At 37.0% G+C, this 27,611-nt stretch overlaps 1 protein-coding gene across 1 annotated transcript; it reads left to right on the plus strand.

Moving 5' to 3' along the window:
• Positions 1-242: 242 nt before the first annotated feature.
• On the plus strand, positions 243-23,476 carry KCNQ (KCNQ potassium channel). The gene is made up of 15 exons (XM_011502548.1): positions 243-363; positions 2,303-2,476; positions 3,408-3,579; positions 4,670-4,760; positions 5,029-5,155; positions 5,413-5,588; positions 6,429-6,569; positions 7,291-7,401; positions 7,751-7,957; positions 12,552-12,660; positions 12,757-12,934; positions 17,191-17,283; positions 19,518-19,674; positions 20,457-20,579; positions 23,149-23,476. Exons 1-15 carry the CDS (start codon positions 243-245, stop codon positions 23,248-23,250), a joined length of 2,082 nt encoding a protein of 693 aa, XP_011500850.1. The 3' UTR covers positions 23,251-23,476.
• The last annotated feature ends 4,135 nt before the right edge of the window (positions 23,477-27,611 follow it).

The raw sequence follows: 27,611 nt of genomic DNA on the forward strand, positions 1-27,611 counted from the left end.
GAGTTGGCGCCACGGCCAGGCGATGACGCTCCAGCCCCGCCGTCCGCCACGGGTCCACGAGGACTTGACGTCGTCGTCGTCGTCGTCACCGCCGCCGCCGTCGCCACCGCCACCGCCACCGCCACCGTTGCCGCTGTCGCTGAGCGCCGAGAGGAGCTGGAGGCGGGCCGAGAGGCCCGAGTATCAGACGCCGCGTAGAAAAGGCTCCCGAGAGCGGCGCCTTAGCCAATACCCCGGGAGGCATGAGGGATCGACCGAGGCAGTACCACGGCGCCCATTCCCACCACCACCGAGACCACTTTCACATGCAAGCTATGCCTCTGGAGGAGGTCCAGGGACTCCTGCCACCATCTTCCAAAGCAGGTGAGTTCCAAAGCAGAGTGGAGGCATTTCGACGGACGTACTCGCGACATGTCGTGGGCGGGACCATTCCTCGAGCAAGTGGGCCGTTCCGTGAACGATCCGTCCGCTCCGAATAATCCGCTTCTTTGCCAGAAAGTTATTATAGGCTGGTTTTTATGAGCGAACGGTAGCGCTGCCACTGAAGTAACAAACATGTTATGGAAACGTGGGCAAGAACGTCAAACTGTCTGCCGACTTGTGATTAATAACGTTACGAGAACTTTGTAATTCATTAGGATAAAGTAACATCTTTCCAGGCGCTCTGGTGGGATAAGAATATTCATAAACAAAAAAGAAAAGAAAAAAAGAAAAAGACAAGAACGAGGGTATGTAAGTTTATAAATATTTAAGGACTAACGGGGGAACCTGTGTACCAGCACACGGTTATGCTCGGGGCTATTTTGAGAAATTAATTGGTCTTGCTATCGACCCGCCAGGATTTAAGGTGAATTCAAAACACGATTACAAGTTTAAAAGCAAATCATTAAATGATATTTAACATATGGATGATAATTATTTGTTTATCCATAACCGTGTCATTGTAATGTAAGTTTGTATTGCAATTGACAGTCGTGGACTTATTGAATTGCAATTTGTAGTTGCTGTGGACATCGTTCCAGGCTGATTGTAAAACACAATAAATAATGATGATGATGATGACGATGATGATGATGCAAGCATAATACAAGTTCGAGCTCGTTATGACGCGATAGTGGCGCTTAAATTATTAATCTTTTTAACTTTCGCCATAGGCGCGATCTGATTTTATGATAAAGTTCTCTAAATACTTATGGACGAAGTGTGCAACGTAAGCATAAAAATATATGAAATTCTGAATCGCGATTATCGGAGTCCTTTGAGGGGACAATGTCGAAGATTGCATTAATAACTTCTTTTGCCCTCGATAAATCATGACTATATAACATATATCTACATTACGAGGATATTATTAAAATAATATGGGAAATGCTTATAATAAAATAATATCTACGTTAGAGCGAACAAAATGTTTTATTGTAATAGACGGTATGTGCGTGTACGTGCTCGTTATTAATTATCTATAATATTTAGCAATTCGGCATAATGTGTTTACAAGGCTTCACTCGTGAAGCTTTAATCTCGCTTAATCTCCAAAACTAATTCATAAATTCACGCTATTATTAACGCGACTATTATAGATTTATAAATGCATTTCGAGCGCTCGTGCAATCAAATCTACCTAATTACAGTTTCATAATTGTATTTATCAAATAAATAAAATAGATTATTTTACGTATCACAGCTCACGCAGCCATTGCATATAATCGAGGCACTGGAGAATAAAATGTGGGATATTAGCATGTTACCACTACACTATTTACAATTATTTCTTCAATCTCCTAAATAAGGATTTTCTAAATGTAATAAAATCTATAATTTGCTTGCGGTATCCTTTGCCACGTTGCGCAAATTATCAGATCGGAACTTGGCCTCTCGATGAAAAAATAGAATAGGGACGAAAGTAGGACTTTTCTCTAGTATCTGATCGTTGTAATTCACGGACATAGCACACGACAGGATGCCGAGTTAATTCTGTAAATGCCTATGGAAATTATCCGACGTGCGCGTAAAATCATTGCGCAACGTTATAATCACGTTGGCGGAACCGTTTGTTAAACTCCGTAAGTGGCATAGCGAGAGCAAAGGAAGCTCGATGAAATTTATTGTAGATTTGATAAATAGCCGGTCAAAGGTCATTTTATTAATGAGGAGCCGCCTTAGGTCCGAGGTGGCGAGTAACGAAGCCTTTTCCTCGATGCCGGGATCGATGCGAAGGAGGAGCGCTCAACCTACGCGAAAGTAGGCGGGAGTGGGGCGACAAGAGGATGAACGAGCCCTCACGCTCTGTCGATATCCGCAGGTAACCGCGGCTCCCTTAACGTAACCATCACCCAGATTGGCGACAGGGCCGGCGGCAATGTGACGGCCAAGAGCGACCTGTTTCACCTGGAGCCAGGATCCGACGTCAGGCCGACCCCGTCGCCGCTCTCCGACACGACCACGCTCCAGTCGGACAACGTCGACGGCTTCGCCGGTAGGTCTAACGGCAAGAATCACGGGATCGCGGGATGTCGGAGAAAGGGAGCCATCCGGGAGCATCCACTCATCTTCCTCTTAACGATGTTCCTGTTAATGGCTGGGCCCGCGACTCTCGTGCCTCGAACTTTGGCGGATCGCGTAATTTAAGAGTAATTTAATTTAAGAGTAATTTAATTTAAGAGTAATACAGCCGGTACTTGTAGCGCGACGGTACTGTAAGCGGTCGATTGGCATAAGCTACGACGCTTATTTGGCATCGGATGCAAAGCTTTGCAAGCTCGTCTCGGGTAATGGCGTGATAGCGTGCCGTGGGGACGGAATGTCTGTTATGTAATTTGTAAAATATCTGTGCTCGGTAACGTTGGCTTGAATTTGTTATGAAAGGCAGCAATTGCCGCGAAGTTGGAATAAATTATTCGACCAAAGTTAACGAATCGTGTGATTTTAGGTTGAGAGGTTGAGAGCTAGGATTCGGCAAACAGGAGGAATCAAGTTATTTAAGAGCCTATTTGCCGTGAATTGGAGCGATTGTCAAATAAACCGATCGAGCCTAGGAGATTTACGATTACGAGTAAAACTACTGGCGACTTATTGAACGTAATCCGATGAATTTGATATGTCTATATTGAGATTTTCGGGAGCTTGGTCTCACCTACGTGCGATCCTCGTATCTCCATTACACCTCGATGCAAATTACAATTACATGAAACTCACACATCGAACGTTACCGTTCGGGCATTATTTTAATTTTTTTTTCGCATTGATCAATTTTCCTTCGTCTCTCTCTCTCTCTCTCTCTCTCTCTCTATCTGTTCCCATTCTGTACGACTCCCTTTCTCAATGACGCTCAACGTGACGACGACCGATTGGTTCTTGGCCTTCGATCGACTTTCACCCCATTGTACGATTTTCTTCCGTTTTTATAGGAATCGATCCGAGGCTGCAGCTGGGAAGTGTGAGCGGCAACCGAAACACATGGGAAGGCCGGTATCGCGTGAAAGAGCATCGACGCGCTGGGAAGGCAACTTTCCAGGGCCAAGTATATAACTTCCTAGAACGTCCCACGGGATGGAAATGCTTCCTGTACCACTTCTCGGTGTCAGTACTTTCCCTTACCTGCTTTAAACTGCATATACCAGGACGAATAATTAATTATGTAAACGTTGCCGGTTGATGTTGGTTGCTGCGACTAATATAGCCACTCGCTTTTTGCATATAAATATTGATAAAGTTAAATTTGTATAAAGTCGAGTGAGCTTCTGGAGGAATAGAGTTAACATTTGTCGTTACTTATTTCTTTTTATCTTCATTTTCATTTCTCTAAATTTCTCTTCAATTAAATCACAACTTTACGACTATTACTGCTGATTTTGCGCTGGAGCTTGGGCTCGCCAGGACCTATTATCTTTGACATTTGTTTAGAAGCAAAATCCTTGCAAAGATTATCACGAAATTACATGAAAATTAAATATGGTAATTAAGCGTAACTGCATGAAGCTTGTATGACAAAAATTGCATCTAATGCTACGTAAATAAGAATTTATGTTCAAATTACGTTTGAAGCATCGTTGGCCAAAATACGTTTTCGTAATTATTAAGCTGACAATTATTCAACAAATCACATGATAAAAATGATTATTTTACTATATAAATATACTAATTTAAAAGTAATAATTTTGAAAATTATTATAACGAAATAAGGTACTTATTGTTGTGAAGTGAAAGGGAACTTTGTCCAATTTCGACCATCACCTCTTCTTCCCATTATTACCGTGAGACGTCGGCGAGTTGTTCCATGTCGTTATGACGCGCCATCGCCATATTAGAATTTCGGGATTTCGTTTAACCAAAGCAATATGACTTTATAACTTTTCTGTAATCTCTCTTGTCTACTTTCGTTCGCGACGAAGATATTAATTTTAAATAAGCCGCGAACATTTTTTCTTTCTTTCTTTTTTTTTTTTTTTTTGTTTTTTTTTTTTGTAAGATTTTTCACGATAATGACACACGACGATTGTAGAATATAATAATTTAGATTTCTATCTTATTAATTATGGAAATGACACTATTTTAGCAACGGAGAGTTGCTTGTCATGCATTAATAGCAAGCAATTGTCGCATTTAACTTAAAGACGAAAGAATTATTAAATTATTGTATGATTGTAGAAAGCAAAATGTTCCCTTGCAGGTTCATGGTGGTATTGGTGTGCCTTATATTTAGCGTATTATCAACGATAGATGAGTACAGTGACTTTGCGAATGAAACTTTGTTTTGGATGGTAAGTAAAGGATTTGAAATTTATACGAATATTCAATGTACAGGCCAATGATTTTCTAGTTAATAATGCTAGCGAGAGAGTGTGAGAATTAATAAATTTCTCCGATTATTTTCTTATAGTTGTAGTAATGAAATATTCTTCTATACGGCTTATTTTGCCGTGGACTTATCATTTAATCCTTTCACACGTACTCGTCTCGCCGAAATGAAATTAAATTTTACTCTCTATCGATAACAGCTATTCTTGCCACTTCCTTTTCTTCTTGCAGGAAATATGTTTAGTTGTATTTTTTGGCGTTGAGTATTTGGTGCGATTATGGAGTGCAGGATGTCGGTCCAAATACATGGGTTGTTGCGGTAGAATGCGATTTATTCGCAAACCAATATGTATAATAGGTAAGTACGTTGCTATTTAATTCTATTTTATCCTCGATTTGATAATAGTCCGTTCAAGATATACCTAAATGGAATAAGATAATTTTAAAGAATGGCTAGATTTATGTATTGTTGTAACGAAGCCACGGTAGTTTCCAAGTAAACAAGACTTTAAAAATTTTAAATTCAAATAAGATGTTTTTATATGAATTATCACTAGAATGGATATCACTGGAAATGCATGTAATTCTCGTAAATGTAAATGTGGTTTATTGCAGATTTAATCGTCGTGGTGGCGTCAATGGTTGTTCTGTCAGTGGGCAGCAATGGACAGGTTTTCGCCACTTCCGCCATTCGTGGCATCAGATTTCTGCAAATATTACGAATGCTTCATGTAGATCGCCAAGGAGGCACCTGGCGACTTCTTGGATCTGTAGTTTTTATTCATCGTCAGGTACATTAAGTAGCTATAAATTCTCATTCTTCAAAAATTTCACTCTATAATACATTGTGCATGCGCGTATATGAGTATAGTATATGTAATCTGTAAAGAAATTAGAGATGCCGTTAATTCCGACAAATTCTCATTAACTTAAATAATACATAATCGTTGGGTTAATTTGTGATTAGATATGTTGACAAGTCCGTACATCAATTTGTATGATCAATTTTAATAAAAAAAAAAAAAAATGCACAGCTAAATCCAACTATACAAGTATGCGTTAACGTTATTACGTTAACGGCTAATAATACATCCTTGATAAAAAAAAAAGGAGAGAGGGACGGAGGGGGAGGGGGGGGGGAGGGGTAATAACTCGTGTCTCTCCAATGTCAGGTAGATAAGAGTAAAAACAGCGGGTTAAGTGAAAGAAAACGTAAGGTGGCGCATGGAGATGTGCGCGGCGAGATACTTAGTCGCGTGTCACAACCGACACTCTTGATTGTACTTTCCCGGATGTAATTGTCGAATCGATCAATGTAGAATAGCAAAGGCTGTATTTAATGATAATGCACAAAACACGCGATAACAATAAATATATCGATTTGCATAAGACCTTGGCGAGGGCACGTGTAAAAAATAAAAGTTGTAAAATATGTTAAATCTTTTCGCTCTCTCTCTCTCTCTCTCTCTCTCTCTCTCTCTCTCACTCTCTCTCTTAATTATTTTACAACTGTATTGACGAAGAGCAATGCGGTGAAAATGATCGCACCTTTGCTTTAAGAAGCATAAAAAGGCAATGGTCGTGCAAATGATATTACGAGCCCAATTTTTCAGTGAATTTTTCTTTTTCAGGAATTAATAACCACATTGTACATAGGATTTCTTGGTCTCATATTTAGTAGCTACTTTGTATATTTGGCTGAAAAGGACGTCGTCGGACCGCAGGGCAGGACTGACTTTGCTAGTTATGCTGACGCTTTGTGGTGGGGCGTGGTAAGTGATATTTTAATGCCAGTACGGACACACGACTGGAACGATTAAAATATTAAATTTTTAATTTGACAATTTATTAATGGCAATTGTTCTATATTGCCCATACTTTTTTTAATCTACTAACATTTTTCCTTTTTTCTCCTTTTATGTTCTCATCATTTCTTTTCTTTGCTTTCCCTTACGCGCCCGTTATTTTGTACTTCAATTTTTAATGGTGAAATTTAAGCCTTTGAGATGCTACTTTCACAAAGGGATTTTAAAATTTTGTAATTCCATGAGGAATAGTCTTAACTTTGAAGTATATTACTCAAGCGCGGATATGTAAAATTTTCGGTATATCGTTTATTTTAATTAATTTTAACACGTAAATAATAATATTTCGTGGCGAAACGAAAAAAGATGATGAAAAAAGCATTAATTGTACAAGACTGTCATTCGTAACGACGCGACACAGCTGTTATTGAATTATTATTAACATCATATTATGAAAATTAATATTTTATAAAGTGATTCCCTTAATTGGCCAATAATTGCCTAGAAAACAAAATAGTTTGGCGTAGAAACGGTGCCAATGCCGCTCAACAATCACATTCCACAACATTCAACTTAATCTTAAATTTATCTCACACCCCACTGCCCATTATTATCACAAGACTCATAACTCGACGTCGACTCGAGCTATTAACATCATAGGGTCGAATGATTTTCCTTCTGCTTTCAGATAACCGTCACGACAATTGGATACGGTGACGCGGTCCCTCAGACCTGGATGGGAAAAATCGTCGCTTCCTGCTTCAGTGTCTTTGCTATATCTTTCTTTGCACTTCCAGCCGTAAGATATTCCAACAGTTCGTTACCGAATTAAATTACGCGCTAATGGCGTTGCCGAAATATGCAAGGTTCAGTACGTGCACGGGTTCAGTAGGTGCTAGAGTTATCAATCACAGTTAGAAATCCGAATGTTAATCGTATGTATCGGTAGTTACACGTAAGATCCACGTTGGACGTGCGATTATGCAATTTGTTCTCGCGAATTTCGAATCGTCGTAAAAGTAGAAAAGTGCTGGACCCGTGTCGTACCAAGTCAGTCGGGAATGATTGTTGCGCCAATGTGCCCGAGTTCCATACTCCTAGTCTTTCGGCCCGTATTTACCTACGGTACCTAATCCTTCGATTCTCAGGGAATTCTGGGCTCCGGTTTCGCGCTGAAGGTACAGCAGAAGCAGCGCCAGAAGCACTTTAATCGTCAGATCCCCGCGGCCGCGATGCTGATCCAGTGTCTGTGGAGGTGTCACGCGGCCGAGAAGTCGACCAACAGCGTCGCTACGTGGAACATTTACGTAAAGGACACTGCACCCACGGGACAGCCTGCGACGCCCCTTGGAAAGGTAAGATCGCGGCACTCTGACCCCACCTCCCCATCCCATCGAGTACTTTTGCATGTAGCCGTTAGATGTTGGATGTAACTGTTTCGATTAGGTGCTTCACACTCACGTGTAAATCTTCGCGTCCTGTGCCTCAGCGAATGGGCTCGCTCCGAGTCGCCAATAAATTATTTCAACGATCATACGCGTTATTGTAGATAATTTGGTGCTAATATCGATGTGAGCTGTTAACGTTGGAGCCCATTGTTTCATCTCTGTCGGATTTTGCGTTTATCGTTGTTTCTCGCAAGCTCGCGCGGGTGTGCGTTTTTTTTTTTGTCACGCGTACTTTACCATTCATTAGCATTTAATTTCAGTAAGTGGTTAAGCTAGACGTCGAGATATCGTAAGCAAAGGGAAAGATTCGCTAACCGATACGCTGACTTTCACTTGCTCTCAACGAAATCGTTACATCGTCGACCAACGTAATTAGTAAGTGACGGCGAAAACAAAAAGCCGTTAATTCAAATTACAGCCATAAGCGCACGTACGGATGTCTGGATTGAAAATGCGAGGAAAATATCTTAACAGCGCCAAGCTTACAATGGTACTATCAGTTCTGAAACGATAAATTTTTTTTGTTTAATACGCTACTTTAAATCATCTGCTTTATACTTTACTGTTAACTGCACTTTTTATTTTACTATGCAACTCAATTAGAGCAATTTCTCGTAAATTAGCGGATTAACATAAACAATTCAACGCTTTTTATATAATTAAACATTAACACAATATTATAATATTATATAATTAAGTATTACAAATATTACCTTTAAATATCAGCTACTCTAAGGCGAAGGTTAATCGTTTAATTTAACGAAGCTTCCATTAAAAATAACAACAGCTAACGTTAATATAATTAATATAATTCCGTTTTTTTTTTTAATCTGCTAACGTTTTATTCCATTTGAGCAATTTGTTGAAAATAGGTCTAATACGTATAGTATGTATCAGCGATAAAACTGAAAGCGCAGTACTACTTATTTATTCTCTTTATTAACTATGTTTATCTGTCATATTTCATTATTAGTAAAAAGGAACTTTTTCATCTGGTTAATACCAAAAAAAAAAAAAAAAATATTCTCGATAACTCACTATCTAGCTAGTTTTGGTTCTCTAATTGTGTGTATCTTTTTTCTCCCTTTCTGTCTTCTTCTTTTTAGTTTGTTTTTTGTTTTCATTATTAAAGAAATCTATCGTCTTCCACATTGACAAATATTAAGATGAAGCCCTATTAATAATGTATATTGTCATGTAACTCTAGTTATTGCCCAAGAAATTCATTTTTCATATCCACAAATTCAACCTGAACTACCTAACTAATGCAACACCTAACAATAACATCCGTCTTTTTCCTTTCAATCAAGAAATACTTTAGCCTTTCGTGCTTATACTTTGTACACCATTTTTTTTTTATAAAGGAATAAATGAAGTATCAAGTTGAAATAACTTTACGTATAAAATTGCCATCGACATTCTTATTAATTAATAATATAAAAATTCTCGTACTAAAAAAAAAAAAAAAAAAAAAAATTTGTACTCAACTTTAATATCTCGGAGCAGGGCTTTATCTTAAATTCTCATAAATAATGCAGTATAGTGTGTATACATTGTATTCAGTGCTGACAAACAATAAGGGTGGGCGGATAAAATAGAGAGAGAGAGAGAGAGAGAGAGAGAGAGAGAGAGAGAATGAGTAAAGAGCATGTGCCCGGAATTATGCTTTGCCTATGCTCAAACGGTCGTTTGCCAAGCTTTGCCGAGCTGTTCTCGTTGTATGTTTGTTCGCTTGTACCCCCCCCCCCCCCCCCCCCCCCCCCCCCCCCCCCCCCCCCCCACCCCCCCCCCCCCCCACCACCCAAATCTAAAAAAAAAAAAAACTGTCCCCCCCCCCCCGCACCTCAATCATCCCCCATCACCCCCTATCCGCGGCTCCCCCCTCCAACTACACTTGTAATATACATCGTAGTCGAGCGTGTAACACAATCCCCTCCTGTCCCCGTACGCGTCTTTGCATACGTAACGCAAAAAGAATGCACGATGTACGTAGAGCTCGCGAGGTGTATATAAGTTCTGAGTAATGGTTTCTTGGTCACTTCATTTTATCACTAATACATGGACGCTCTATCCAACAATGTGGATCTTACACATTTTAGCGCAAATCTTCCGTCATTCGCTTCTGCTCTTTCCCATTCGTCTCTTTCTTTCTCAAGCTTTCCCATTTAATTTTCGCCGCTATCGTACACCCCCCGTACCCCCTACCCCCATTCCCCCACCCTCTCGCATCCTCAATCGCCGCCCGCGTCACCTCTTCGCTTTCAGTTTTGTATTTTAAAAAATAAGCAAAATAAGGCTCGCGTATTACTTTGGCGCATTCGATAATGATAAGGTCTTGTCGCGCGGCCTTTTAACTTCCAAGTCGAGCTTTATTTTTAATCATTGAGCTGTAATAATAGCACTTCGGTCCCTTGACTCGAACGTCGTCGTAAGGTGAGCGTATTCGTGTTTGCCTTTCGGCCTGCCCAAACCAAACCGTAACAATCGCCAAACCCATAGCGCGTCCTATGGATTTTCACTCCCTCACTCCTCCACTTCCCTTTCCACCTAATCCTATTCCATACGGATCACTTATTCGGCTGCTTTTGACCTTGCGCTGATTTTTCCGAGCATCACGCGTAACTAACTATGTGCATATGTATAATTGAAAGAATAATGTTTAGCGCGTCGATGCGCATGATAAAGTGTAGTTAAGGTTTTAAGTTATATCGCTTAGTGCATTATCGATAGCTTGAACTTTTGCAATAGAGAGTCCGAGGATTATCGCTATATCGTGTATTTTACTAAAAATAGTATGTATTTTTTCTTCTTTTTGTTTATTTTTGTTTTTTTTTGTTTTTTGTTTTTTGTTTTTTTTTGTTTGTCACAATTATGTCAAGACCCAAGCAAGTTATCGAAGGAATCGGCTTTTCGTTTCTGTACTTTATTGTCGATAATGCAAGATGCTCGTATTTCAATTTAACAATTTAATCAATCGGCTCTCAACAAGTCTTGATCGCTAGAGTTAAATCAATATCACCGCTCATTTTTTTATCTCATAATCTATTTTCTGATGCTAGTCGACGTAATAATATTAAAGATACTAAAAACCTTAATATTTCAAATGAACGCAGAGCTCGCGCATTTATGCTTGATTTGTTTAGATAAAATAATCAATTTGCAATCTGGACGTTCATCCGAAGTCAAACAGATACCGTTACGTTAACATCCATTATTCGTGTACTCGGTGTTCAAGTATTACCCACTTTTTAAGTTCACCGTTAAAAAACAAGAAGAAGAAAAAAAAGAAGAAAAAAAAAAAAAGATTGATAACCGGTTTGCGTGAGGCAGTTCGGCGTTACCCACGCTGTTGACAACTTGATTTTACAAGCGTCTGCCAACTACAGTAATTCGATACATAATTTCAAACAGAACATAAAAAGATACTTTAACTTGGGCCAATATCTCTTATCCTTTTCTCTCATTATTAGCGTTAATAAAACTTTACGTGAAAATTTATTTATTTTGTGAAATTGCTTGCTTATTGGATGTAAATACTTCCCTGTTGTAGACTAGGAATGAATGGATCGATAGATTGTTGTCGAATTTTCAAGCTGATGTAAGCTCGTCCTTACACGATTACGTCAAACAGAGCTTGAATTGTAATTCTTAAATCGCCTGAGGTGTAACATTATCAGAATAACAATATTTATATTTAAAATGTCGATCCATCGCATTTCGAGACGCGCTATTGCGCGACGGCCATCGATTCTCAAGCCACAGAGCCACATTTCGTCATCGACTATTCCAACATTTTCCAATCCCTTAACCGCGACTCACATTCCGCTTAATTTGCCAACGTTTTATGCCGACAAATCAAATCGAACGGGAGGCAACGTTGACCCTATCTAACGTACTTCTTAGCCCGTGACAGAATCAATTCCTCGAGGGCGCATGATGTATTACTCCCGCATTCTCTTATCCAAATCGCTTTCATGCTCCACTAAACGGACACTAGCAAGATTTTCACGTCGATTAGACAGCTCGAATCGAGCCGAGGTGTCAAGCGTATCATTAATGTCTGCGCCAAAGTAACATAAGCCCGACAGTTGATGTCGCTACAAACAGTAGGACAAACTAAATGAGGAGCAAACGGAATAAAGGAAGCAGAGCCACGTGTACGTGCGCGTGCACAGGAAGAACGAGCAATGAGGAAAAACGGAATTTTACCGGCAAGAGTTGACCGAGCAAGCGTTGTATCAAAGCCTGCCAAAGTCATACTTTAAGCACGTCCTTGGCCAATACGCATAATAGCACGCGCGGAAAAAAACGTTACGACTTTTACGACTTTTACGGCTTTTACGTCTTTGACCGTCTTTGACGGCTTTCACGGCTTTCACGGCTTTGACGGCTTTGACGACTTTGACGGCTTTGACGGCTTGCCTGCCGATTTGCAAAACCGAACCTTAGGGTAGTGCATGCTGTGTGTGTTGGCTTATCGTAATGGGCATCGGGGGTTCAGTCTCTCATCATCCAGGTGGCAAAAAAGGCGAGCGTCTTAAAGCGTCGGAAGTCGCGAAACCGCATGGACGTCCAGCAAATCGAGCAGGATCCACAGCAGCAGCAGCAGCATCAGCATCAGCAGCAGCATCAGCATCAGCAGCAGCATCATCATCATCACCATCAGCAGCAGCAGCATCAGCAGCATCAGCAGCATCAGCAGCAACAACAACAACAACAACAACAAGCGCAGCAACAACAACAACAGCAACAGCAGACAAGCGCAGCAGCCATGGGAACGCAGAGCTCGCAGACGGACTCGCGCCTCGACAACGACGGTGACATCATCTTCTACATGGAAGAGCCCAAGGCTTGCACCCCCAACAGGGTCAGGAGGGAAAACCGGTGAGTGGTGGTAATAGTGGCGTTCGATTATTTCGCGTCGGCCGCCTATCCTCCCTCGCTCCTCATCAACCTATCGATTTTTCAATCGTCTCCGTCCGCGTCCCCTCCTACCACAGCCAGCCCCCTCGATCCCCACGATCTCCCACGACCACTCGAACCCTCGGCACCTCGACCCCTCGCCACCTCCCTCTCTCCCTCCCACCCGTCCCCGACCACCGCCTCCGACGTCCTTACGCGATTTCGCTCGAGCGTGAAAAAACATCGACGATCGTGGGAGTTGACGCGAGACTTTTCGCTATTATCGTGTCGGTTGTCGAATTTCGTGCGACTGTGTTAGTGCGGCCAGCCTTCCTTTCCCTCATAAACGAGTCGAATGAGTCGAGTAAGCAGGTAGAATGAGCTGCTACCGTTGCTGTCGCTTCTGCTGTTGCTGCTGTTGTTGTTGCTGCTATTGTTGCTACTGTTGCTACTGCTGCTACTGTTGCTACTGTTGATATCGTTGATAACAAATACTACGTGCATTTTTTTCATCGTTATTTCAAAGGGAGTAGCGGCGGTGGTAAAGGATGGCTAGGCGGAGGGGAGGATAAGGGAAAACAGAGAGAGGGGACGAGGGAAAAGTCGCGCGAGAGTTGTTACGCAGCAACAGCGGTTACGAGCTTATTTTCACACATTGGTCGTTAAAGTACATGCGATTACGCGCGTGGCATTTCACTTCAATATGTCCGGCAAAATTTCAATGGCATATCAAGTTTGGTTGGAAGCTCCAAGTACGTCGCCATGTTTTTTAATCTTCAAATTTATTGGCTTAGGAGCTGTAATTTTGACGAAACACCCTTCGTTCCATTATTCGCTCTTTCGGCTCCAGCCCTCTTAATGCGACAATACCTATTTAGCTAAAGAAACCCTTGAATCACATGATCAGCAATCATCAGCCGATCCAACAATATGCAATTCATTCATAATCTAAACTTCTTCGTGCTATCATGGCTGGTCATATTTTCAGAAATTTTTCATTAGGCAAAGCTTTGTTTGCCAGAGTGACAACGAGTCGATGCTCCAAGAGCACGCGATAGGCTATCTAATAGGCTAATAAAACATCCAAGCAGAGTTTTAATAACGATACTTAAACATTCCATAAAGGGGCTTTCAAATTGCATATTTAAAAATTTGCTGATGCAAGCAAAGCAGCTGATTAGTACGAACGATTCGCCAACTTTCGCCAACAACGAACAATTATTAAAAGCTTTGCCATTATTTTCACGCATCATCATTCGTCAAACATCGTAGTAAAATTATAAAATAACGATCTTGCTATCGTATCTCTCTCTCTCTCTCTCTCTCTCTCTCTCTCTCGACATATTTATAAAGGATATTTTAATCATTTTTTACTTCTTAGCACAACATCTACTACATCGCTCAAAAAAAAACAAAAAACAAAACAAAACAAAACAAAACAAAAACAAAAAAAGAAAAAACAAAAATGAAAAAACAAAAAACAAAAAACAAAAAACAAAAAACAAAAAAAGAAAAAAAAAACGGAAAAAATTCTTTTTATCCGCGCGTAGTAATTAAATATGTAAGGATAAAAATCACGTCATCGATTTCATTCGCGACGCAAGTCCTATACAACAACCGCTAAGCCTCCAAAATCCGGTCATGGATTGTCCCTTCTTTTTTCTTCCACTCTACTCTGAATTATCCATCATCGTCAAGAAAAAAAGATTCGACGATTCGTCAAAGATGAGCACCAACGGTCGCGTACGGATGATTACACATCAAGTTCGTCGGGCGCTCTCGTGTCGTTGCTCGCGAGCAGTCGTCGCTATTATGGACGAGAGGACGGACCTTTTTACCGACGACCCAGCTCACCCGTCCCACCTCAACGGCCCCACGAGCGGCACATCTTTGCCACTTTATCGAATGAGTCGAGTCCCGAATAGGAGGGCACGCGCTAATTCCCACCGGCGTGCTTTCGCGCGGCTAGTACTTTTCCGCGTGGGTGCACGCGATTGCCGCAAGGAGTCGTGTAAAAATGAGCCAGCCAGCCTACTTTCGCCCCTCCACCCTCCACCCACCACCCACCATCCTCCGTCAACACCCACCTCCCTTGCCAATCCATCGTAGGACGATTCATTTCGGCCGTTACGAGCCTGGCGTATTTTTAGCCCCGGGCGCATCCGACACACGCGGCCCCTGTCCGACAAACGTCCCCGACGAACGCCCACGCCGCTCCTCCGCGCCCCACCCATTCCCCCCAACCGCTCAAACACCACCACCACCCTCCGTCTCTCCCTGACCCAACACACGCACACGCACACGAGCTGCGGTGGGTGGGGCGAGGGGCGGGGATGGGGGGGGGGGGGACGGTCGCCAACACCGAGGGGGGGGGGGGGGGGTGGGGGGGGGGGATGGGGGGGGGGGGGACGATCGCACAAAAGAGGAAAGGAAGGAATCCGGGGATTCAGTTCGACCGGGCTCGGTAGGAATCCCTTGCGGCGGCCGGGAGGGGGTTTGTTTTTCGCCGGGGCATCCGATATTTATTAAATTTCACCGCTCTACCCGGGCTTATTATGCATGAAATTAAAGAATTCATGGGCAGAGCGCAGGCAGCTGTGGATTATCAGCCGACATCACGTGATTATTTCATTCTCGGCGAATGCATTTCCGCGGCTTTAATCAGTTACCCAGGACGGCTAATTTGGCTCTTGAAAAATTGAAAGAGGCTGATTCGGGGGACGGTCCCGCACCTACCTACTCAACCAACTCAACAGAGTTACGAATACTAATATATATATATACTCGAGTTTTTCATGTTTATCCGTTAAATGAGCGCCACATCCTTCAACTCATTTTCACGTCGAGTTTTACGATTAGGATTACGCTCCTTCGTGTCTCAATACTAACGCGGATCAAATGCCGCTCGGCCAGACTAGCCTGAACAATTGGATATTTTCGTCGTTAATGAGCTCGACGTATGTCGATTAGCGGGCAATACTTACGATGCTCCACCGAATTTGCCATTCGTGTTGTAATTGTCGTTTAATAAAACAAATACATTGTTTCCAATTATTCTCTGTAAGCCTAATTATCTCATTGACCAAGTAGCGAGGCTTCGTGTTGCCGTGAATTAAAGCTTCGCTGCGATCGTATATTTGAATAATTACCAAAATCGGTTTACATAAATTACAGAAATTAGGGCTGGTCATGGATAATCGAGTGAATCAAGAATTTCGTAAGAGATATGTACGTACGACGTTATTATATATCGTGGTTCGTCGTGATTCATCGTGATTCATCGTGATTCGTCGTTATTCGTCGTTATTCATCGTGATTCGTCGTGATTCGTCGTGATTCGTCGTGATTCATCGTGATTCATCGTGATTCGTCGTTATTCGTCGTTATTCGTCGTTATTCGTCGTGATTCGTCGTGATTCGTCGTGATTCGTCGTGATTCATCGTGATTCGTCGTGATTTATGCACACTGTTTTCTCGACTAAAATTCCTGCCACACTGAGCGCTGATATTAAATAATCTTATGATAAATACTTGGCTATGATAACGACAACTACCTAGAAATACGTTTTTTTTAATGACCAAAGATTATCATTATGCCACAATATTAGATCATTTGTATCCGCAGTATTTCATATGCGAGGGCATACAATGGAAATAATTCATCATTTATTAACAAAGTAATAAGCTTACGTTGTAATCCGAATGAGAAGGGATCTAGTATAAAGTACATTGTATCGTATTATTTGGAAATTCATTGAAATCGTCGAAAAACGTAAGGCAAAGTTTCCCATAAAATTTTCAATGCTACATCTGCAAGATAATAAATAATCCGTAGATATCGCGCGCGCACTCGCGCATCCGCGCAAACAGCTATGGATGAATTTAATATCCCCTTTTAAATAACAATCGTACGAATTACATCGACGTGCACATTAATCATACGCCTAGTGAATAAAGCAGTCGAAGGGGCAAGGAAAGTGCGGTAGGCTCGTTCCGAACTTTCACTACCCAAAGATGTCGGGGATGAGGCCAAAAGCGAAAGTATCCATGTCGACTAATAATTCTTAAAGGCCCGAGCTTTAACGCCCAATTATACAAGGAAGTTTCAGCGAGCCGTCCAATCGCTCAACAATCCTTATCCTCGCACAAAGTCGCCCGAACATTTCGTTATGGCGATTTATTTGGCTTCCGAGCTCGTGTCCGCGCCCAGCTGAATGGCGCGCGTTGAACTTTTTCAGGGGCAGCCTCTTCACCTCGCAGACGAGCTCCGTGACGGAGGCGGCCAGCGACGAGATCGACATCGACATCGACGAGCCCCAACGAGTCACCACGTGAGTACCATCAGAGTGCATGCATCACACAGTCCTTATGGATGTGGACAAACCCCGGCAACTCCCCGGCAAACTCGGATTAAACGTTTTCAGATAGCCACTGTTTTCTAACATTTCCAATCTAATATTTCTTTTGTTATTTGCAATTTAAATGGAAGGCGCTCCGGGCCGCGAACGCTTTGTGCCTTCGTAATTTTGCTATCGGCTGGCTTGTTTAGCGGTACGAACGATCATCTGGGGATAGGGGTTGTTTTTTTTTTTTTTTTTTTTTGCGTTAAATAAATTTGTCTCATTGTGCGATACCACGATGATTTAATATACGATAATAGGCGGATAATTAATCAGCGGAGATTATAATCAAAATATAAAAGGGTTTTTTCGTGCATAAATGAATGAAAAACGTTCGTTTATGCACTTAAAATTTCGTTTCGTAACAATTTCTTTACCATATCGAGGCTTGGCCCCTTGCTATTGGAAACTGAAAGGTAATAAAATTCCTTATGATAATTATTGATTTCTTCAATTAATTTCGATACGTACGTAATAATATAATAATATAATGTATATTTTTTCGACCATTTATTTCGTTCATTACACTCGTATTTATTTATTGAATTATGGATGAATTATAGATGAATAAGACCATTGTAAATATGTACCAATACTACCTGACAATTTATCATTACTTTATTATAATCACTATCATTATTATTATAATTATTATCATTATCGTTTTCATTATCATTGTCATTATTATCATTATCATTATTGTTACAATTGAAATATTATTATGTTAAACGTTAGATTATGTTAAATTAATATATAACAATAGTATTATGGGACTACTAAGTATTAGCTTAGTAAAATAATGGAAACATTATATCAAACCAGTGAATACGTTTTGCAATATATTTTTATAAGTCTTATCGTACAATGATCCGCATTAAGTGGAAATTTCCGTTTGCCAAAACTGAAAATTCGTAATAAAGTAGAATATTATGTCATGTTTTTTTTTTTTTTTTTTTTTTTTTTTTTTTTTCATATTATGCTACACTTTATTATTTTCTTATTTACAATTGTATCAGATCGAATATATTCCAGGTCTTTTCAAGCTAATTTCAATGCATTTTTTATAGGACAAAACTTTATCTAAATAAGCAATTTAATAAAATAATGTAACTCTATATAGTACGCGTATAGTTGTGCTTAATAATATTATTACAACACACAATGGTAATTTGCCAATTTATTATTTCGTTTTGTCTTTCATAAATATGAATTTGCAAAGAGTATGTTTTATGTTATGTTTATCAAACACATATGATTTATTTTTAAATTGTAACGTAGGTATAATGGTTGCTTGTTAATACTGGATTACAATGTTCTACAATAATAATAAGCTGAATACTATGCATGTTTTATACAATGTACTACATAGTTAAATATAAAATGTGTATACTATTATCTTGTCAGAAGTGAATATTTTTATACTCACCACGACACACAGTTACTTTTATTAACAATCTATCAGTTTTATCAAAGACTTTGCTAATAAAATAATTCTATATATATATATATATATATAAGAATACGTAAACCTATAATTTTTACTTATATTTATCACCCGGCATTCGTTTATCTAACTATTAAATTTTATTACCAAGACTGCTAAAATTGATATTATCCTCTTGCACTGACGACTCTAATGTAATTTAGCTCTATAAGACATTGCATGAAAAAAAAAAATTCGGATTTCATAAAGCTTTTATTGCATTGAATAATTATTTACATCAAGTTACGCGGGTCTATTCATAAACAATACATACGGATTATCGAATATCGTTTTTGATTTTTAGCAACGATAAAGCTACTGTTTTTCTTTAATGTTTGCAAGCAATGTAATTAATTCATGATAAGTAGTATGGTTTTTAATGTCGAGTGCGCTTACGCACAAGGATTTTGAATCGTTACTATCAAAACTTGAACAATGTTAAACAGCGAGAGTTTTGCAAACCAATTGGCAATTGGCATCGATACATTTGCCTCAACGCAATAACGAACAATGCGAAACACTAAAATCCCGTCCATCAATTTACACATTAATTGTATGTATCTCGCATTGCGTTTGACATAATTATAATGTCGTAATAAATACTTACATATATGTAGTTACGCTTACATAATATAATGTATCGTATGCGACACGAACGTATAATTAAATATAAAAACTTTAGATTAACGGAGACACACCGGAATGCGATACGAGCCATTCGTAAGATCAAATACTTCGTTGCACGTCGCAAGTTTCAACAGGCACGCAAACCCTATGATGTACGCGATGTCATTGAACAGTACAGCCAAGGTCATCTCAATATGATGGTGCGGATTAAGGTAAGAATAATAATTCGTTGAGTCGTGGATATTTTTACTTACAAGCCGGGTAGTTGGCTCTATCGATAAATAAGCGAGATTCGTGTTGGAAAGTCATTGGAGCAAAGTAGCTGCTAATTCGATAGATTTGCACTCCTTTGTTACGCGAAATAAATAGTCGCTCCGTAGGTTATTAAGTGGCGAAAGCGTTGATCGAGGAGGATCAGCCGGATAATGTTATTTGGGCTGTTGGCGTTATCGAGACGAATTTTGAAATATTTCCTTTATCCATTGCTGTATTTGTGTGTTACGCGTTGAGTATCGTCGACCTTACTTTATCCTCCTTATCGTTGGAGCGACGCTAATAATGCTATCGCGGCGATCGCGGGCGCTGTTGCCTTTTGAATTTTCAAATACAACAATTACTCGTTCGAATAATCCGTTTGCCTTCGGCCGAACAACGGGGACGTTAAAATTAGACGACGAGACCGCTTTAAAGGCGCGATGAAATGACGGCTTGGGATGGTCGTGGCAACAAAAACAAACAAAACAAAACAAAAAAGCGAGTGATTCTCGTCGACCGGCCGATATCCTATCGGCGCCACTGAAAATCTTGCGCAATGGATCGATGAGGCGACGACGGGATATCGGGCCGGATGCCCGGGAAGATCCATCGCGTACACGTGTGTGCATTGAGGTCGTAGGCGAAAGCTTAAAATGCAGATGCGCGGGTGGATGTGGGCGCTATAGACGGTTAATGCGGGGTCGAGCGCTCGTTATAAAAATCGATGTTGTGCCGACAGGAGCTGCAGAGGCGCCTCGATCAAACTTTGGGTAAGCCGGGTAGCTACCTTGCAGGGATCGATCGGGCTGGTAATATCAAGCCAATGACAATTGGCGCACGCCTCTACAGAGTCGAGCAGCAGGTGAATGGTCATATATTTTCGTTTTCTCATCGTCTTCGTTTTAATTGGATGCGCTACGGCTCAGCCGACTCGACGAGGAAAAGCAAATGTCCAAAAAAAAATTTGTTGCTCCGAGCGGCGGGGACCGCTACTTGCGAGCAGACAGTTCCGAATGTGAAATAAAATGAATGTGAACTGGTGTTTCTGGTCGACGAAACAGTTTCCTCCCCTCCTTTTTTTAATATCGTCGCTCCTTTAATTAAAACGATTTTTTTAAGGATGTCGCGACATATCGCGAGCATTTATAATGTAAATGAGAGATACGAGTAAATTTATATTCGGTCGGCTGGTAATCCACGAACAAGACTAAGGAATAAAATGAAGACATTATGTATCTTATAGCTTGATTGTTATTCGAAGTTCTACGTGTCTCTAGCACTTTGTCGTTGAAAATTAATATTTAAAATAAATAATTATATGACGTCAAGCTTATGAATCTTCAACGTGGCTAATGATGACGATATATCCGAAGAATTTCATAAAAGTCGTAAAACGAAATCGCGCTATATATGCTTTATTCCCTTCTTTTCGTCATTGTTGTTGTTAATAAATTAATTTTTAATATAATTTGGTTGCCATTGTAGATACAATGGTACTACATACATTATTCGTAAGTAATATAAAATAATAACTAATGCTTTTCATGTTCTACCACTTCACGTGCCTTATTTTTCCGTTATGCTGCTTTTAGCAAGTCATTGATTTTGAATGCATACGTCATGCCACAATTCTTGAATTATTGAATATATTCTTCTTTGGATTGTATATATATATATATATATATATATATATATATATATATATTTAATAAATGTTATTTCTGGTAAATATTTTGATCTCTGTAATGCACGACAAGTGACCTCGATACAATAATCATTCATATTGGCAAATATTTCTATTGTTGAGCCATCGAAAAGTTTTGGTTTATAAAATTTATTATTTAACAACATAAAGGTTTTATTTATCGAATGCTTGACACTACTTATTTTACGTATAATTCGATATTGTGTGGATTTCAGTGCCGAGGTCGAGAATTCTAAAAGAAATGAGAGAAAAAAAAATATATACAATAAACAGAAGCCAATTATTTTATATCAATTTTTCTTTTAAATTTTTTCCAATTGTAACATAAATATGCTGTTGAAAATTACATCTGATATTGTAAAATTCTTTTGTACATTTATTTCAATTTATTCGCCAAAAAATACTTTAATCGTTTCGATTTTATTTCAATAAAATTTTTTTTCCATCATTTAACATCAAATAGTCCGCACTTACAATTTTACCAATCAAATAACTTATTAGAAAATTATAAAGAAAAGGATTTTAACATTATCATGTTTCAAATCCTGTTAAATATTGAATTTCTAATGAATATTTTATTTGAGATCATGTTATTAAAGATGGAAAGATTTTTTAATTGAATATTACCTTGAATTTATGATAGATTTAAAAACTATTCGGCAATCTAAAGAATAATAAGTTTTCAACTGTCATTTCTTTCTTATTTTTTTTTTTTTTTTTTTTTTTAACGACAAAGTATAAGCGTTCGAGTAATATGTTTTATTTCAGCATCAAAATATTACAAATACAAATTGGCAAAATATCTCCTATCTATAATAATGGCCCACGAGATGTTGTATCTATTTATGTAATTATTGTTTATGTTGTAATTATTTATGTTTTATAAAAGAATTTAACATTGTCATGCTACTATCATTTTAAACCAATTTCCATAATATTACGTAAAAAAAAAAAAATTAAGCAAGACTTTGTTTCAACGATGTTTCTTTATTCTAATAATTATGTCATAAAACTTTAAGCTTATTATAAAAATAAAATTCCAGCCTCTTACATGAAGGTTACCATATTTTTTAAACATTGAACTTTTTATAGTCTGATAACTTGGAGTTTGCAAAAGATGAATGCAATTTTCTTTCACATTCGGAACAATAACTATCATCAATATACTATATGAATTAGGTATTAAATTGCCAATTATAACGAAACTATATCCAAACAATATCCGTCTGTTTTTTATCTGAAATTGATTGCTTTAATTTAATATCCACTATACGTCATATAGTGGAAATATACGAAAGTCATTTCTTTTAATTATTAAAATTTAAAAGGAAAATTGATAATACATTACAGCTTAAGCTTAATTAATGGTGTTATTACGAATGTACCATTTTCAGATAATAAAAATAATTATGTCACTTAAGCCAATAATATAAAAATAATAAGTAACGTGTTATAATATATATTTGCACTTATTTTGATAAATATTTTGAATTTCCACTTGGTTCAGCTCGCGAGCCTTTAAATTCTAGTTATAAAGTAGAAGTTATTTTCCACTTTATATTCATTGTAATTCTAAAAAGCTGGTGATTCGAGGTCGATAGAAAGGAAATGATAGCAAAATTAAAAACTCTCTCGCAGAACACGAACAAAAGATCAATTGAAGCACGATACACGTAGATCGAGATGGCGTTAATGGTTTTGCATAATTCGTATTCTATTGTTGCAGTTGTCGATAATGGAGAAGAAATTAGACCAGCTCATGTATGTGCTGAATGCAGTTGCACACAAGCAGCAAATTCCCCTTCGTAGTATCGAGGATGAAGTTTAATAGAGTGAGGTTTAAAATACGAACGATCTAAAGTCAACTGAAATCCACTCGATTGCTACTACGTTATGCTCGATACGAGATCGCGTACAGTAAAAAATAAAAAAAGAAGAAAAAGGATAGAAAGTAACCATCATCCTTTCACATAAAAAGCACCATCTACCGGAAAATGTATCGGTATGCTTTTGAACGAGGCGAAGGTTGGAAAAAGTCAAATAAAATGTAGAAATTGTACACCTTGAACATGGTATGTACACTTAACGCAATACTACTTCTTTTGGGTTCCTATTTTCCTTCCTTTAAGAGCTTATATAACGAAATGCACAATATTCTGGCATTTAGAAATTCAATTTATAATGTTACGCGTATGAATACATTACTGTGAAATTAATGAGCATCTAGTATAAAATTTAAATCTTTATCAAAAGTGCTATTTCTACATTGATGTACTTTGATTTTCTTTGACACTAGCTTAGCTAGTGTAAAGAAATAGGTATTGAAGGAAACGTGTTCGTATAAATAAATCGTAGATCAAAGGAACGCAATAAAATGAAGTTTTACACAAACGCACACCAGAGAAAAACGAACACACAAATGGACGATGCATCTTGATATACCAATGTGTATGTGTCCGATATGTTAAAACAATGACAAACTCGTCGTGATGCATATTCTACATCCACAAAGGTATCTTTTAGTGCATTAATATAGTGATGTATAGATACATACATATAGATTATACATACGACCAGAATATTATTTCAACATTACACGCGCATATAAAGGCCTGTATATAGTGTAATATAAAATTTTCGTTTTGAAATTAATAGAATATAGGAAGATAATGCGTATATTGTTAATAAGATATCCCGTTTCGTTCATTATGTAATATGTTAGTGACAAAATTGTACGATCAAATTTCATTTATTTAGATTTAAATATCTTAACAAAGTAGTGTAAATTTATAAGAAAACTAGCTATGCTTATTATATAATTTTTCCTTACTACGTAATTCGAAATAATCAAGTTTACACAATGCTATTTAATTTTTTCATCTACTTACAGTATTTCTAAAAAGCAAAACTTCACATTTTGTCGTACTGTAATTTGAGTAGAAATATGTTTTTGAAAATTCAACATTAATATTACATAGTGAAAGTCGGTTTGATTCGCAAAGCACTTTATATAAACATATACATACATACATACATAAATACATAAATACATACATAAATAAATGCATGCGTGTATACATACATATGTAATAATAAATATTATTTCTAGTTAGGTCACGTTCAATTTATGTATATAGAATAAAATCTACTTTTCTGTGATTTATATAATTACGTAAATATTAGATTCTTACAATACTTGAGCAACTGTCTTATTAAAAAAAATAATGCCGAACGGATAATAATCTGTACAAATCTATAAATTCTTTAACGTGGAACCAATTACATTACCACATAAATGAAAAGCAATAAAACAAAAAAACAAAACAACAAAAACAAAAACAAAAACAAAAAAAAACAAAAAAAAAACAAAAAAAAACAAAGCAAAAAAAAATACAAAATTCAAATTAATTGTTTTATTTGCAATTGTTTAAAAGTAATTAAGATATTCAGAAAAAATTCATACATTTATTTATTTATTAATGATCAGAAACCTCCCGTATGATCCAGGTACAAAACATAATTTAAATTGAAGTGCATAAAACTTATCAACCTTATTGTAAAAATAAATTTAACGATAAAATATTTTAAAATTTATTTAAATTATTACTTTATTATTAAAATTTATTATTAAATACCATTTATCATCGGTTGGCTTCAGTATATCAATTCAAAACGCACATTAAATGTGTGAAATCACAAAAATTATTTATTAACTAAAGATATATTTTGTTATTATTATTATTATTATTATTATTATTATTATTATTATTATTATTATTATTATTATAAACGATAGTGTATATATATGTATATATATATGTTAATGCTATAATCATACATGGACTGGCCTCATATTATATGAGATATTTAACTAAATTTTAATTAAATGTAATTACGAAATAACACAAAATTTTCTTAATAATAAAATATAAAAACAAAGAATTACAATAGTAATAACAAATGCAAAATCGAACAATTAAAATATTTACGAATGAAAGTATATTAAAATCAAATCTATTAAAAATCTCTAGATTAGACAAGATTTTATTCAAATGAAAATATAATTCTACACAAATAATCGATTAAACAATAATACTACTAATAATAATAACAATAATAATAACAATAATAACAACAATAACAACAATAATAACAACAATAACAACAACAACAACAACAACAACAATAATAATAATAATAATAATAATAATAATAAGAAGAAGAAGAAGAAGAAGAAGAAGAAGAAGAAACAATACCCAAGTATTTCCGATATCCACATTATTAATTTTAAATGAATTATTGCAAATAGTAGAAAGAGGCGACTGAGGGCTAATATTAATATTCTATCTATAAGTGAAATAATAATTATTTTCGCATAATCTGTTCAATAGACACATACGGCCATACGTTAAATACATTTACCATCATTTTGCAAAAGTGAGTATTTATTGAGTTTCAAAAAATGATATTATGTTTAATGAATGATTAAGTGCTTTTGGAAACAGCGAGACATGACATAGATTATAAACTAAAGTGATTGTTAAGTAAAGTGCCTAAGCGTCTCGGAATCGACGCCACCACGATCGAATTGTTGATGCGTGATTATTATTCGTTTGAATTTGAAATTATAAATCTAATTGGATAAACCTAATGTTATATCTGGACAATGACGATTATATATTGGCAATGAAAATTATCACGAAATTATAAAGTACCGAAATCATTTAATTAGTCGATTGCATAATCCATACCAGATAATGAAATTATTCGATCGATCATATCTAAGACGTTTTTTTATCATTAAATTTCGTCTATTAGGAATTAATTTAATTGTACATGGCGTTATGTAATTAATTGTACAATAATTCATCCAATGTTTAAAGAAGTTTAACGATAGTTTTCACAAGTTCCTCGGTAAGCTTAATCATGAACGATAAGATTCTACTTAAAAAGAGAAGAAAAAAAAAAAAAAAAAAAAAAAAAATTTCTTCAATAAGGAGTAAAAAGTGGCAAAAATTCTATCAAAGTGAGAAATGAAAGATTCCACGAAATTCTCATTTACGTAGTGTAAGAAATATTTCAGTAGTGTTCTAAGCGCTTCTGAAGCCTAGACTTAACTATTATAAAATAATGACTTTACAAAAATCTTTGGGAACAAAGCGAATCTTAAATATAGCGCTTGACTCTTTCGCACTTCTATAAATATTGCATGCTGCATGCTATAAAAGGTGCCTTTAGTCTAGACCAAAATCTCGTAACGAATACAATCATCTTCTCCTTATTTTCTATCGTTGTTAATTTTATAATAAATGTAAGATTTTTTTTATTGAATCTAGTCAATGTAATTTAGAAGAATATTCTTGCGTGTAGATTAATCGGGCGACTAACAAATGTAACGAAGCTAATAATAATATGCGCTAGACAGATTTAAGATTTCGATGACATATCTTTATTGCTTTAAAACAAACGAATAATAAAAGATATCACAAATTAATAACTGAAACTTTCACTCTCCCTTCCTTATTGCATTACAGTAGAATATTTATTAATATACCGTTCAACGACATTATTAATAATTGAAAGAAGAGGATTGATTAAGTATTGCCGAGAGACTCACTCTTAGCAGTTAAATGTTTTTCCCATCAATTTTTCTGCATTAATTGATATATTTATACCCTAAATTAAACGTTCTATTTTGTTTTTTGTTTTTAGATAAATTTATTCGATTAAATTATAAGATTGTAAATAATTGTATATCAATGATCGTTTCTTATTTCTCTATGCAAATATATTTGTGATTTATGAACTTACGAGTTGTTAATGAAATCTAACATATATTTTATAAACAAAACAATATTAACGCATTATGTTTGCGTTATTGAGTAACGTTAAGCAATATTGAGTAATAAAGAAACTTTTATTCAAGTGTTAGATTAATTCCTCGACTCCACAATAATATCATTAAATGCATTTGCAAGCAATAAAATGAACGATTTCATTTTTCCATTAAAATTTACCATATTTCAACAGCATATATATTATATATTAATCTCTACGTAGCTTTAATCAATCAAATTGAATTACAAGGTTTTCTTTTATTACTATTGCAAAAATATTACAAATAAAGAATTTTATTATCATAGGCCATACACTTTATAATAGCAGTAGCTGTAATTCTCTGGATACTCG

The sequence above is a fragment of the Ceratosolen solmsi genome, unplaced genomic scaffold, assembly GCF_000503995.2.
Source record: "Ceratosolen solmsi marchali unplaced genomic scaffold, CerSol_1.0 scaffold39, whole genome shotgun sequence".
NCBI classification, from domain to species: domain Eukaryota; kingdom Metazoa; phylum Arthropoda; class Insecta; order Hymenoptera; family Agaonidae; genus Ceratosolen; species Ceratosolen solmsi.